Source organism: Hemicordylus capensis, chromosome 6 (assembly GCF_027244095.1).
Source record: "Hemicordylus capensis ecotype Gifberg chromosome 6, rHemCap1.1.pri, whole genome shotgun sequence".
In the NCBI taxonomy this organism is placed as follows: Eukaryota; Metazoa; Chordata; class Lepidosauria; order Squamata; family Cordylidae; genus Hemicordylus; species Hemicordylus capensis.
In genome coordinates this window covers 162,300,747-162,315,637 of record NC_069662.1, presented here as the reverse complement: position 1 = coordinate 162,315,637, position 14,891 = coordinate 162,300,747, and the positions used below count along the sequence as shown (strand labels likewise).

The 14,891-nt window shown below is 46.1% G+C and overlaps 1 protein-coding gene across 4 annotated transcripts in view; it reads left to right on the top strand.

The window, feature by feature from the left end:
* The window catches only part of VILL (villin like), an 84,965-nt gene that overhangs the window by 35,503 nt on the left and 34,571 nt on the right, over nt 1–14,891 (top strand). For 3 of the 4 annotated variants that reach the window (XM_053263825.1, XM_053263822.1, XM_053263823.1), the window contains exons 3-4: nt 8,018–8,097; nt 13,530–13,604. In XM_053263825.1, coding sequence (XP_053119800.1) covers nt 8,023–8,097; nt 13,530–13,604 — 150 coding nt within the window. In that variant the 5' untranslated portion in view covers nt 8,018–8,022. Of the gene's footprint in view, nt 1–6,914; nt 6,964–8,017; nt 8,098–13,529; nt 13,605–14,891 lie in introns of those variants that run through there. The other variant, XM_053263824.1, reaches the window with a different exon arrangement.

Here is a 14,891-nt window from a genome sequence, read left to right as displayed (position 1 = left end):
GTCACGGGAGGCAGAGTTTGGAAAGATCTCCATCTCCAGTGGCGAAGAGCTGCTGGCAGTTAGAGGATGCAAGACTGGGCTAGGTGGACCAGTGGTCAGACTTGGAATAAGTCAGCTTCGTGTGTTCAGAATCCAGGCAGGGCATTTCTAGGATGCATTAGGACTCCTAAGACGAAGGAAGCTGCCTTCTACTGAGTCAGACCCTTGGTCCAGCTAGCTTGGTGCAGGCATCCTCTCACCAACCGCAGTCTTAAGTATATGCCACTGAAATATTGTGACTGGTCTTGCCAAATGCAACTCAAGTAGCCACGGTTGGCGAGGTATTTTAGTGTTTCTTGGGGGGGGGCGTTAGTGATGGGGGCGGTTTCCACAGGTTCAATCTACTCATTCCTCTTGGTAACCCTTGCTGATTTAAAGGGCATTCGAGTGCCTTTGCGGGGGGGGGGGGGCTTAAATTTTTTTCCAGAGGTTCAATCTGCTCATTCCTTTTGGTGACTCTTGGTGATATTTGGGGATTTTGGGTGATTTTTCCTGATTTTAAAGCATTTTTCCCTTTATTTTTCACTGTTTTTGCTGTCACGGTTCCCCATAACCCCTGTTTTCCATAACCCCCTATTTCCCATAGACCTTAATGCCTCGCCAATTGCAAATTTGCCAACTGCAGGGTTTTGCAGTTGGCGAGGGATAATTATGTTGTCTGCACTGCCTGGCAGCAGCTCTCCAAGGTTTCAGGCAGGAGTTTCCAGCAGCCCTACCTAGAGCTGCCGCCAGGAATTGAACCTGGGACCTTCTGCATGCAAAGCAGGCACTCTGCCACTGAGCTCCAGCCCCATCACAGGCCTGCACACTTTTTCTATATCTGCACCTGCAGTGTGAAGAACTGGATCTGGGACCTACTGGGTGCAAATGGTTTGCTCTCCCACTGAGCTGCAGGTCCCATTCAGATGAACACTCTCTCTTGAAAGTCTTCAGAGAAGGATAAATTGGTAACAAGCAAGCAAGAAGTGTATGGAGACATGGATGCAGACATGTTCTGAAGCAGCCCAGCTGTTAGAAATTTCCACCTTTGGCTAGTTAGACCAGAACCAATAATTATAAATGTGCCAGAGTCCTTGATGTGGAGTACAAATATGATCCTTTCCCTGTAAGTTGTGAATCTAATTAGAAGCCAGAGATATCATTTAACAAGAATAACTGCCTGCAGAGCCAGGAATTGGGAGTTTGAGGGCCTGTTTTAGTTTTTTGTTGTCTGATAGTTGCCCCTCTTTAACGTACCCCACCCTTCAGGTCTCTGACCAAGCCATCAAAAGCCTACATCTTTCTACAGTGGAAGGGAGTAAGATAGAATGCTGATAGGGAAGATTTCTTAATATGACACATTTCCAGTTTCATTTAACTTCTTTCTTTCTCCTTACTTGACAATGTTTAGAGAAAAAAACATATTTCCTGAATTCTGATTTAAACAGATTCTAATCTATATGGGGCTTGGATTCATGCTACTTTCTGTTTTCTTTTTATACGTCTAAATGTTTATGCTGAATCTAAATTTTGTTTAATAGTTAGTTCTGTCCTGGAGCTCTTGCCTCAACCCACAAAATATTCTAGCTGCCTGAAAATTATTCCTGATCATGTTACATAGGAGGATTAAATAGAAATTTGGAAAGCTATCAGAATTAAATACGAGGGATTTGCATAGAACCACACACCAGTTTTGCTCCTGACTATGATCACCAAGACCTCCTATCTACTTTTGTGTTGGGTAGTGGTAGCTTTACAACATTTGGTTTGAGTCTGAATGCAGACATTGCATTCAGTCCCCAGACATTGTTGGACTACAACTCCAATAAGAGAGAGCTGGTCTTGTAGTAGCAAGTATGACTTGTCCCCTTAGCTAAGCAGGGTCCACCTTGGTTGCATATGAAAGGAGACTAGAAGTGTGAGCACTGGAAGATATTCCCCTCAGGGGATGGAGCCGCTCTGGGAAGAGCAGAAGGTTCCAAGTTCCCTTCCTGGCAGCTTCTCCAAGATAGGGCTGAGAGGGATCCCTGCCTGCAGCCTTGGAGAAGCCGCTGCCAGGCTGTGAAGACAATACTGAGCTAGATAGACCAATGGTCTGACTCAGTATATGGCAGCTTCCTATGTTCCTATCACCAAAGGCTATTGTTGCTGGGGATGGTGGGAGTTGTAGTCCAATGTCAGGGGTCCCAGTATTATGAATGCCTGCTATAAAATCTTCTGGTGTTTGATGAAGGTGGCTCTTATTGGATGGAAGGCACTCTGATGTTCAAATAATGTGGCTCCTTATTGTCCTGGTATTTACCGTGGTTCCCTCTTTTCACATGCCTACATGTTCAGAAATATTACGTGGTTCAGCCTTCCTCAGCCTGTTCTACTTCAAAACCGAGGCCGGGGGTGTATGTGTCTCACTGCCTATATATCCACAGCTCTCTCTGTATAGAAAACGACTAGCTTTTCATGGAGCTTTCCCAGACAATAGGCATTACCGCAGGGTTTACTGCGAGACTTTACTGCAAGTCTGAAGTTGCCCCCAAAAAACAGACACAAAAAGTGGATTTTTTTAATGCTGGCTATAAATCAGACTATACTCTAATGCGCACTGAAAAACCTGAATTGTGTGTGAAGTGCTCCCCCAGATAGCTTGCAGGGACTTCGGGGTAAATTTGGCCGATATGTGAATGCACACCTCCATTCTGGAGGAGATGCGAACTAAAAGCCAGGTGTGCAAAAACTTCAGCAGGGAGCCTTAACTGGGCAACAACCCTTCTCCCTGGGATGATGGCTTTCTCCAGACAAGGAGCCATCTGATTACAATTCCCTGCCTGCTTTCTGCAGCCCCAAAGAGGAACCTAGGAAGCTGCCATATACTGAGTCAGACCATTGGTCCATCTAGCTCAGTATTGTCTTCACAGACTGGCAGCGGCTTCTCCAAGGTTGCAGGCAGGAATCTCTCTCAGCCCTATCTTGGAGATGCTGCCAGGGAGGGAACTTGAAATCTTCTGCTCTTCCCAGAGCAGCTCCATCCCCTGAGGGGAATATCTTACAGTGCTCACACTTCTAGTCTCCCTTTCATATGCAACCAGGGCAGACCCTGCTTAGCTAAGGGGACAAATCATGCTAGCTACCACAAAGCCAGCTCTCTACCACAAGACCATGTGATATTTCTGAAGGTGTCATCCAGATCTGAAACAACAATCCTTAGGCAAAACTACTTCAGTGCACTTGCATTAGGTTCTGGTATCTCTAAGCAGTTTAGCGTTATGGACTTAAACCAACTTCCACGAACCTGCATTTACTTGTGTCTTAAAACTACAGGTGTGACTTTATGAAGCAACTTTCTCTTAGATATCTTTTGGACAGAAACAGAGGTGAACAAAGGGTGGGAAAGGTGTGCTAGCAAGGAGAGGAGCTTCACAGGGAAGTAATGTGACAGGACGCTGACCGTGGTGTATCTCACACTACGGTTAGTTTCCACGAATGCCTGGTCTACCAGGAAGGAAGACCTGGCACCCACACAAGAATCGTCCTCACCCCAGCACTTAACATTTTTGCACTTTGCACCTGTTTGTTCTGGAAGCACCTTCTTTCTGCAGCACCCCTGCCCTTTTTGACTGCCCCAAAGTATGGCCTGGTGGTCATTCAGGGAGGTGGTCCACATTCAAGGTTGTAGAATCCCTGGGAGGTAGAATGGGCTGTACCACTTCAGACAATGGCGGGGGGGTGGGGTGGGGAAGAATCACTTTCTTAATGTTCTCCTACACATCCTCTCACCTGCTCCACCACAGAGTATCCTGCTGGGGGAAGCTGGGACCAGACTTGACCACTAGCTTCTCCCGACCAGGTCTCCGTAACGCATAACAATTTTAACTTTTAACTGTTCTAATTGTTTTGACAGATTATAAATTTGTGTTTTATTAGTTATAAGCCACACAGGGCTATTAATTTAGATTGGGCGGTATAAAAATGCAAAAAATAAACAAACAACATCAAAAGTACTGAATTCCCGGAGAATTTTGCTGCAGCAAGGGCACCAGAGAGGCTGCTTTGTGGGGGAAGAAACTGGAGCAAAATTAGTGAGAGAGAAAGTAAAAGCAGCCCTGAGCACCCAAAGAAAGAGAAATGTAAAACGGTATGGTCATGCCCCCACTCAGCCAGGCAAATCTGCAGTATTGGCTGGGAGGGAAAACAGGAGAAACAAGTCCAAATGCCTGGAGAGACCTACTTCAGATAAGCGGAGAGGAGAGCTGGTCTTGTGGTAGCAAGCCTGACTTGTCCCCATAGCTAAGCAGGGTCTGCCCTGGTTGCATATGAATGGGAGACTTGATGTGTGAGCACTGGAAGATATTCCCCTCAGGGGATGAAGCCGCTCTGGGTAGAACAGAAGGTTTCAAGTTCCCTCCCTGGCTTCTCCAAGACAGGGCTGAGAGAGATTCCTGCCTGCAACCTTGGAGAAGCCACTGCCAGTCTGTGAAGACAATTCTGAGCTAGATAGACCAATGGTCTGACTCAGTATATGGCAGTTTCCTATGTTTCCTATGTTCCTAAGCCCAGGAGCTATCAGTAGCTCCCGAGCAGCCTAATGCTGCTCCTGCCCGACAGCATGCTGAAGGCCATTGAAGCTGGGGATGATGGGAATTGTAGTCCAACATTCAGGGACCCCTGCTATAGTCCACATCACAGTTACATAATGTCCATCCCCATGGCAAAGGCAATCCCAAGCGAAAAAGTTTGAACATTTGCTCTCTTTTTTAAAAATTTGTATGCTTGTACCTTAGCACAAAACAAAATGCAAACTTCAAGAAAAGGCAAGTGCCAGCTGCTGAAAAATAATGGGGCAAGAGATTGTGTTGCAGAACACATCATGGAAGATGTGCACGCAATCAATACAACTTTGAAATCATCGGAAATCATCGCTGATCTGAGAAGAAAGGGGTAGCAGAAGCTCTGGATCTAGGCTGCTGCTTCAGCTCTGTGGAATTGTAAATTTAAAAAGTGTCCCATGGGTTTCCTGTATGGTGGCAGCGCAACTAAGAAATGCAGGGCGAGCTAGGCAAGAAGGTTCAGCTCCAGCGGCCACATCACCAGTTGCTGCCTTGGGGATTACTCCTCCCCGCAAGCCTGTCCATAATGCTCTCCCAGGCCACACATGAAAGACTGGTCCTGCCATTGTGTTGAGAATTGGGGAAATTGCCAGAAATCAAGTTCTTTTGAAAGGTGGGAAAATAAGAGGGGAAACACTGGAATTCAACAGCTTGATAGGGATGTCGTCAGGATCATCTAATAACTGAATGAACCGATTTATATCATTTTTTGAGAAAATGGAGAGCATGGAAACACCCCATAGTGATCCAAGTACCGCACCCTCTCAGCGGCTCCTTGTGGTAGTCCATGCCAATAAATACTTGACCTTCTGTCCACACTCCTTTCTTTCAACACCAGAGACCTGATATTCTGTTTCAGACACTTGAACAAAAGACCAGGAAGCAGCACAAAGGGCAGAACTGGCTCTGGGCCATGGAGAATTCTAATAAGCGAGGAATGCAGGCAGAAAATAAAATGCTGTCAAGGGAGGTCCTTTGTTTGTTTGTTTGCTGAGTGCCTAGTAGAATAGCTTACTTGATCATAATCAAATACAGAACAGGTGACAGCGAATCAAAGAGCTGTGTTAACAGAGAGGCAGTCAATGAGCCTGCCTTTTAAATCTGGAGTTTGCTCTGTACCTTCTCAGGAACTCTTTCCTGGAACTGATCATGGGCATATTATAGCCATGCTTACAATGGGAGTTTGCTGTTGGATTAACTGCTGCAAATTTAAAAAGCTGAAAAAGCTTGGGTGAAGAGATGGGTCTTCAGATGGGTCTTGGGTGAAGAGATGGGTCTTTAAAAAATAGTCAGGGATGGGGAGGATCGCATCTCAGCAGGGAGCTCATTCCACAATCTCGGGGCAGCAATCGAGAAGGCCCGTCTCCGTGTGGCCACAAGACGAGCTGGCGGTAACTGGAGACGGACCTCCTCAAGTGACCTCAGTGGGCGGTGGGGCACATAACAAAGAAGGCATTCTCTTAAATACCCAGGGCCTAAGCCGTTTAGGGCTTTATAAGTTATAACTAGCACTTTGTATTCTGCCCGGAAACCTATTGGCAGCCAGTGTAGCTCTCTCAGCAAGGGAATAATGTGGTCTCTCCAAGATGACCCGGAGACCAGCCTGGCTGCTGCATTCTGAACCAACTGAAGTTTCTGGACTACGTACAAAGGCAGCCCCACGTAGAGCTCATTACAAAAGTCCAGTCTGGACTCTATTGCCTCAATATACCCCACAGACACACACACACACACACACACCCGCCCCAGCGCAACTGCAAATCACTCAAAGAACACACCACACTGAGCTGTCAAACTCTCCTTTGCTGACACTTGGTGTTACGGAAGTCCACCCAGCATTTTTAAAAACAAAACATGATAGTGCCAATAATTTGAATTATCGGCAATGGCCCATCTGTACATCAAAGAAAAACATCAGGGTTTTTCCCCAAAAGCTGCTAGAAATACAGGATTTTTAAAGCTGGACATACTCCAGGCTAAGCCAGAATGTGCAGCCTCAATTTAGTGGGAGATAGAGTCATGTCATGCTGAAAGGCATCATCTCATACTGCGTGGGAGGAGGCAATGGTAAACCCCTCCTGTATTCTACCATAGAAAACCACAGGGCTCTGTGGGCGCCAGGAGTCGAAATCGACTCGATGGCACATTTTACCTTTCCCTGTACTGGTCCCTGATAGCCAACAGGGACTTTGAGGTAAATCCAGCTAATATGTGGACTGGCACACTCCAATTTGGAGTGGATTTGAAATAAAAGCCCTGCCTTTAAAGCCTCCAGGGAGACACCAGAAACGGCCATTGAGAAGGATGCTATGCTGGGTGGAATAGGGACCGTTCTTTGTTAAATGTAAGAGATACCTCTCTGGTAACAGAGTGAATAGTATGGAATACTAGTATTTTTAAGCCCATTGGATAACGGGCGCTAGTGGAGCTGTGCGCTCCGGACCCCCGCCGCCACTCACCCTCCCGCCACCCACCACCGCCCGCGGCTCCGGCCGGGCCCACCGCTGCCCGGGCCCACCGCCGCATCCTGTTTTCCCCGCCGCCTCGTCCGGCGGCCATGTTGGGCGGCCAGAAGCGGCTGCCCCGAAGAAGCTGGGTAAGCGGCGGCGCAGCCAGGCCTCGGCCATGGCTCCGCCGCACCTCAGCCAGTGTCCCCCGCCGCCACTTACCCGGCTTCTTCGGGGCGGCTGCTTCTGACCGCCCAACATGGGCGCCGGGTGCTGGCGGTCGTGTCCCCCTGGCTCTGTTCTGGGCATGTGCTTCGCATTTGAACTTGGGTCTCCCCGGTCCTAGTCCAGCAGTCTAACCACTACACCACGCTGGCTCGCACCATTATTACCAGGGCTTTGGAATATACTCCCTGTCAAAATTAGAGCATCTCCATCTCTTACTGCTTTTAGAAAGACTCAAGACATACCTGTTTTCTCAGGCTTTTAATTGAAATTAATTTTGAACTGTTCAGTTGCGTTTGTCCTATGAAATTGTTTTGACTTTTGTTCTATGAAATTGTTTTAATTGTTTTTACTCTGTTTTGTATTTGTTTGAAATTGTGTACACTGTCTAGGGATACACGCCTCCAGCAGAATATAAATATCATAAACAAACCAAGAATACTGTGGCTCTTTTGAAAAGACAAGTGTGATTGTATGTCCCAAGTTTGTGCAATTGCTTGCTGGTACTGTGCGCAATTCACTGCTACCCAATACTGGATTGACCATAGACAATACTAGGCTAGATGGGCCGATGTTCTGACTCTGTATAAAGCAGTGTTCTTCATCATAGCAGAGCCTGCAGCAAAACGGAGGATTCAAAATAGATCAAAAGTATTGATTTCAGATATTATATCAGTGTTGTACTTTTAAATATAATTTGTTTCTCCCTTTTTTCGATTTAACCAGAAAGAATGACGGACGCTGAAGCTGATGTGGGTCTTCCGGCTATTGACAGAAAGCCAGGCCTCCAGATATGGACCATAGAGGTACAGTATACTCAATGGCCTCTTCAGGGTCTGGTTTACACAGGTTAGCACGTGGAGATGCTCACCAGTCCCGTGGCTGGAAACATATTGTGGGCACTGGTAATGCTCACTTGAAAACAGGTGAGCATTATGAACCCTGGATTTGTCTCCTCTCCTCAGCAGAAATGAGGCGAATAGCTTTAGGGAGTCTGGGATGGAGAGTTCAGTCCCTGGAAGGAAATTATGCCCCAGTGGGCCTGAGAATGCCCACTTCTGCCACTCTTGCCTGCCCCAAAGGTCAATACTTAGTTTTGGGGGAAGAGTGGGGCAGGTGGCAGCACCTTTGAGCCTTTTGCAAGCACTTGCTTGGAATGCACCAGAAACTTGACCCCTTTTAGGCTGAACATTAGTTGCTCCACGTAGGACATCGTTTACATGGAGACGATGGATTTTGTACATCGTCCATAAATGCCAGACTGGTGCAAAATTCAGCAGCCAGGTTGGTCTCCAGGATAACTGGATGAGACCATATCACTCATGTTTTTAAAAACATTGCATTGTCTGCCAGTAGGTTTCTGGGTGAAATACAAAGTGCTGGCAATTACCTATAAAGCCCTAAATGGCTTAGGCCTGGAATATTTCAGAGAACACCTTCTTTGGGATGAGCCCTACCATTTATCAAGATCTAGGAAGGTCTGCCTGCAGTTGCCACCAGCTCATCTGGCGGTGACTCGAGGTTGAATCTTCCCTATAGTCGCCCTTGGGCTTGGGAATGCTCTCCCTGCTGGAGTGCGGGGTGGATCATCTCTAGCTGCTTTTAGGAAGGCTTTGAAAACACACCTGTGCAACCAGGCTGTTCGCTGAGGTTTTGTTTATTTTAATTGTTTAATTGGTTAATTGTTCTGTTATTATTGAGCTTATAGCAAACCACCATGAATTGTGTTGTTTTTTTTTAATTGATGGTATAGAAATGTAATATTCAAACATTTCTAAGATCAGTGCTTTTTCTTGTTCCTTAACACAGCACCCCATAGAGCGTTGCAGCATGAGGAGATATTGACTTTGGCATGCAGCTCAGTGGCCATACCTGCGTTGAGGGTGGAGAAGGCCTTATCTAGTCTTTTGAGAAAGAAAAAATGTGCATATGCTGGTCTGTCTGCCTTTAGCTCCGCCCAAGTGTACATTCATAGTTTTCTAGGGTGGGCATTTCATACCTCACTTCAAAGGCCATCAGCACATGCAGAAACTGGAAGTACCTGCAGAATTGTCTTCCAGTATATCCTGTTCCATTGGCCACCAAAGGACCGATTCACACAGCTTTGGAGTATGTGCTAGAGAAAATCCTACACGTCCTCTCCTTGCCAATGGCCATTTGATTGCACACAGCTGCCATGCACAGAATAGAGCATTTTGACACATGGTGTCACATGTTGGGTTTTGAGCATTTATGTGTGAGAGAGAAACATGATCCCTCATGGTGAGTGAGGTCTATGGCAGAGCACAAGGACCAATGCAGGATTAAGATGAAAGGACACTTACTTTTTGTGTACACTTTCAGCAGTGGGAGAAAACACTCTTCCTTATAGCAATTGTTCGGGTGTGTTTATGAAAATGAATGAAAGTGTTCGCTCATATTTGAGGGCAATGCTGTCTCATTTGCATTCAGTGAAGTCAGTATCTAGCTGACTCTGGTTATGGATTATCATGATGTTGTTGTCACATCATGATGTGATCCCTGATTGCCTGGGATAACCGATGGGACAATTCCTAGGAAAAAGACAACCCTGTAGCAAATTAACACCAAAAGAGCAGCAGATTGAATGGCAGAAAAGAGGTGCAAAGAAAGGTGAATCTTTGCAGAATTAGACTAGGGCTTGGTGGGGAAAATTTACCATCCCTCTGGAAGCACTAAATTTGTATCCCAAAACAAAATGGGTGAATAAAAATGGAAACTCCAAAAAGATCTGTCCAAACTGGGGGAGTGGGTGACAAAATGGCAAAGGTGGTTCAATGTAAGCAAGTGTAAAGTGATGCATATTGAGGCAACCCCCCCTCCCAACTTCACATATACACTGATGGGATCTGAGCTGTTGGTGAGAGATCTTGGGGTCAAGGTGGACAGCTCATTGTGCAGCAGCTGTGAAAAAGGCCAGTTCTATGCTAGGGATCATTAGGAAGGGGATTGAAAATAAAAATGCTAATATTATAATGCCCTTATACAAATCTATGGTGCAGCCACATTTGGAATACTGTGTTCAGGTCTAGTCACCATATCTTAAGAAAGACATTGTAAAACTGGAAAAGGTGCAGAAGAGGGCAACCAAGATGGTCAGGGGACTGGAGCTCCTTCCTTATGAGGCAAGGCTACAGGGCTCTTTACTTTGGAAAAGAGGCAACTGATGGGCAACATGATAGAGATCTATAAAATTATGCATAGAATGGAGAGAGTGGACAGAGAGAAACATTTCTCCCTCTCTTATAACACTAGAACCAGGAATCATCCCATGAAACTGAAGGTAGGGAAATTTAGGACCAACAAGAGGAAGTAGTTTTTCACACAGCATATAATTAATTTATGGAATTCTTTGCTATGGGATGTGGTGGTGGCCACCAGCTTGGATGGCTTTAAAAGGGGCGTAGACAAATTCATGGAGGACAGGTCTATCAATAGCTACTAGTCTGGTGGCTGTGGGCCACCTCCAGCCTCAGAGGCATGATGCCTCTCAATATCAGTTGCAGGGGGGCAACAGCAGGAGAGAGGGCAAGCCATCACTTCTTCCCTTTGGCTCCCCAGAGGCATCTGGTGGGCCGCTGAGTGAAACAAGATACTGGACTAGATAGGCCTTGGGCCTGATCCAGAAGGGCTGTTCTTCTGTTCTTATGTAATAGTTGGCATAGCCTTATACACTTAGGTTCTGTTTCTGGCATCTTCAATTAAAAATATTTCAGGTTTCCTTCCCAGTCGTTGTAGAAAACACTGGACTAGATGTATAAATGCCTGAATTTGGTATAAAGGCGGATTCATATTTTTATATGCTGCAGTTAGTGGGACATGATGAGTTGGCCACAGGCAGGGTAGTATCATGTGCTGGCTTCTGATGGAACTCCCGTACATGCATGTACCTTTGTGAATTGGCTCTAGTTCCAAAGCCCCTCTCAGGATCATCATTCTGAGATGGCCAGATTATCAAATTCATCAATCCCAAGCCACCTAACTTAGTTTAATTGCACCTTGGTGCAAAGGGCGACCGTTTTGTAACGACTTCTACACACCTGGCCCAGGGTAATTTTGTTGAAGTTGAGCCTCAGCTCTCTGTCCCTGAAATGGGAATGATTTTTGTCTAGCCTTACAAATAAACCCACAAAGGTTACTAGCCCTCAAGAACCAGGTTAGTCACTTGTGGGATATTGAGGACCGTACTCTCTCCCAACTTACGAAAGCTTCTCCAATTACTTGCCTGGAGGCAATTGAGAATGGTAAAGTTTTGGAGGAAGCCTCACCCTTTGAATTTCTGTCAGTTGCACAGTGAATAAACATGTGAGTGGCATTTTAATAAATAAAAAGCGGCATTTTTAATCCTGAACTAGGAATCCTTTGTGACTGGATGAGCCCTGGTTTTTAACGGATCTTCGTCTTATTTTCTGTGGCCAGCTATGACCTGCAAAACTTGAGTCTTGCCAGATGGATCCAGAATCAGCAAAAGAGAAAAAGGATTTGTACTTGATAAATGACCAGCCCCTAATCTACAAGCACGGATAGCACATGTCTCCACCCTCTTGGTGGCCCAAGGCTATGCTCTATGAAAATCAGCTTGTCTTTAGTTCCTGCTTTCACTCAACAAGTTTGTCAAGTTTTGCAAGTCTTGCTAGAGGTGAAGTGGAAAACTTTGCCTGGTTTATGAGTTAAGCCAAGAAATATGCACAGGAGCTTCCAAATATGTGTGCGCCACCACCATGCATAGAAACAGCAGGGGTGCCCTTTTAGATTTCCATGGGGGGTTGGGGTGGGAAGTTGACGCCAAGGTCTAGAGCAGGGTTTCTTAACCTTGGGCCCCCAGATGTTGTTGGACTACAACTCCCATAATCCTCAAGCAAAAGCCATTGCAGCTGAGGATTCTGGGAATTGTAGTCCAACAACATCTGGGGGCCCAAGGTTAAGAAACCCTGGTCTAGAGGTTTGTCCTTGCATAGATAATATTGAATACAGTGCGGTGTTTTGGTTCTGGTTGACTAACCTTTTGATGGGCCAGGGGTTCCGGACCTTGGTTCCCCAGACCTTGTTGGACTGCAACTCCCACCATCTCCAGCCTCAATCACCTTTGGCAGTCACTGTCTCTACGTTATTAATTGTTAGCAGATGATAGCTGGAGACCACTCCTGAGGATTTTGAAGGGGAAAGCAGTCAGAGTGTGGGAAAGGTAGCACTCCTCCCAGCTAAGGGCACGGGCTGAATGAGTGAGTGAAGAAACAGCTTGCTTGCTTGTGCGCTTGCTTGTGCGCTTGCTGCTTTGCTTGCTTGTTTGTTCGATTTATATACTGCCCTTCCAAAAATGGCTCAGTTTTGCGCACAGAGAAAGCGAGAGCGTGCTTATGCCTAAAGGGAGAGTGCAGGATGGGATCACAGCAAGGGTGTATCTTGGGCAGACATGTTCTGAGAACACAGACCACCCTAGACCAGTGGGGCCACTGAGCGCCTCTCACCTGTTGCCCCTCCTCCTGCTGTGGCCGCTATTTTTTAGCCGGGTCACTCGGCAGTAAGCAGCGGAAAGGCCTTTTCCTCTTTCGAGAGACTGAGAGAGGGAAAAGACCATCCAGTCACTCACCACCACGTGAGCCAGCTAGGAAATGGCCGGTGGGTGGCAGCGGCAACAGGAGCGGGGAAAGTGGCAACGTGCTGCATGGGAAATGTCACATGAATGGTGAGTGGAGTGTTTGCAGAGGGATTTTGCAGTGGGGGTATCAAAAAAGTGAGCAAGTCACCAAATAGTGCAGTGGTGATGGGTGTGTGTGTGTGTGTCAGTTTTCAGTTATGCATCACAGGCGGGCCTCTTCTGATCTTCCTGTGCCACTAGCTCACAATCTAAAACACACACACGAGGGAGACACCAGCATTAACCACTGGAGGGATGCTAGACTGGGCTGAATAGGGGCAGCCGTTCTCCCCTTGCTGACTATAAGGGAGCCACTACTTTAAAATGTGCCCCTTTGCCCAGTTAGCAGGGTTTGGAGGCCTTTATCTCCTGCACTGAAGTCTATGATTCTGCCTTCAGCTACACTTTTTTGGGGTCTAGAACACAGAGAATTTCTTTAGCAATTTGTGTGTTTCATTTATGTAAGTTGTGTGTGTGAATAGACTCTTATACACGGTATATATACCATCCTGTATATGTTTTTGTTCTATGATTCTGCCTCTGCATATCTTCTTGACTGGATTTTTGTGCTTCTCTATTCAGAAAATGAAAATGGTACCCATTCCTGAGAAGGCCTATGGGAGTTTTTTTGAAGGGGACTGTTACATTGTCTTACACGTAAGTAGCTCTGACTTCAGCGCCCTGGGAAAGGTCCTACCACTTCTGGGTGGTGCTGGAGAAGGCAAAATGCATCTCACGAATGAATTTTGTCTCTTGATTTCTCACTGGTTTTGATGATATTCCAAAGGGTTAGAGGGGGTAACAATAAAAGTTTTGCAAACAAATGAGAAACATTTGTACTAAGATAGGGTCCATCAACAACTAACTGGGCCGTTTCCAGAGGGCAATTTTACTTTGCTTAATCGTGGAAGGGCAAGTGTGTGTTCACGTATCGTTCAGTATTAAGTCCAGTCCCTGCAATCTATCAGGATGCACCCCAAACATGATTAGGGTTTTTCACTGTGAATTGGAGCTTAGCCCAATTCATTGCTTCAGTTTGGTGGGCAAATTTGAAATATCTGTAACTCACAGTGCTTCATTCCTCTTAATGCCTGCTCTCTGGGAAACCTCCATCATTGTGATGGCCACTAATGAAGATAACCCTGTAAAGAGTTTAGATGAATTTGTGGTGAACCAGGCCTATCAATGGCAATTTGTCATTATTGATGAGAGGAAAACATTCAGATTCGGAAGCCATACACCTGTGATGTCCAGATGCAACAGCCAAACATGGGCTCTCTATGCTTGTGAGCTTTCGCAGTCATCTGCCTTGCCGCTTTTGGGAGGCCAAGCTAAACTAGATGGACTTTGGATCTGACTTAGCAAGGGTAGTTGAATAAAGTTGCAATAAAAAGATAAGAACATAAGAACAGCCCTGTTGGATCAAGGCCAAGGCCCATCTAGTCCAGCATCCTCTTTCACACAGTGGCTCACCAGATGCCTCTGGGGAGCCCACAGGCAAGAGGTATGTGCATGCCCTCTCTCCTGCTGGGGCTCCCCTGCAACTGGTGTTGAGAGGCATCCTCTCTCTCAAAATTATAGGAAATATAATATTGAGGAAATACTATAAGATATTATAGGAAAGTAAAATATAACCCTTGGTTTTAATTTGTACACCTCATAGCTTACACTACTGAAGGGTTCTCAGGCTTGGGTTCCCAGATGATGTTGGTCTACAACTCCCATCATCCGTTGACCATTGTGGCTGGAGATGATGGGAGTTGTAGTCCAGCATCATCTGGGAACCCAAGTTGAGAACCTCTGCAGTAGCATACAAGGTAATTGGCATGAAATAGAATTTAAGTCCTTCACACAACTCTTACAGTTTACAACCCCTTACAGCTGGGTGGCTGCTCTTTACTTGCAAAGAAGCCAAGTTGAAGGGCTGGTGTGTCTTTAACACCT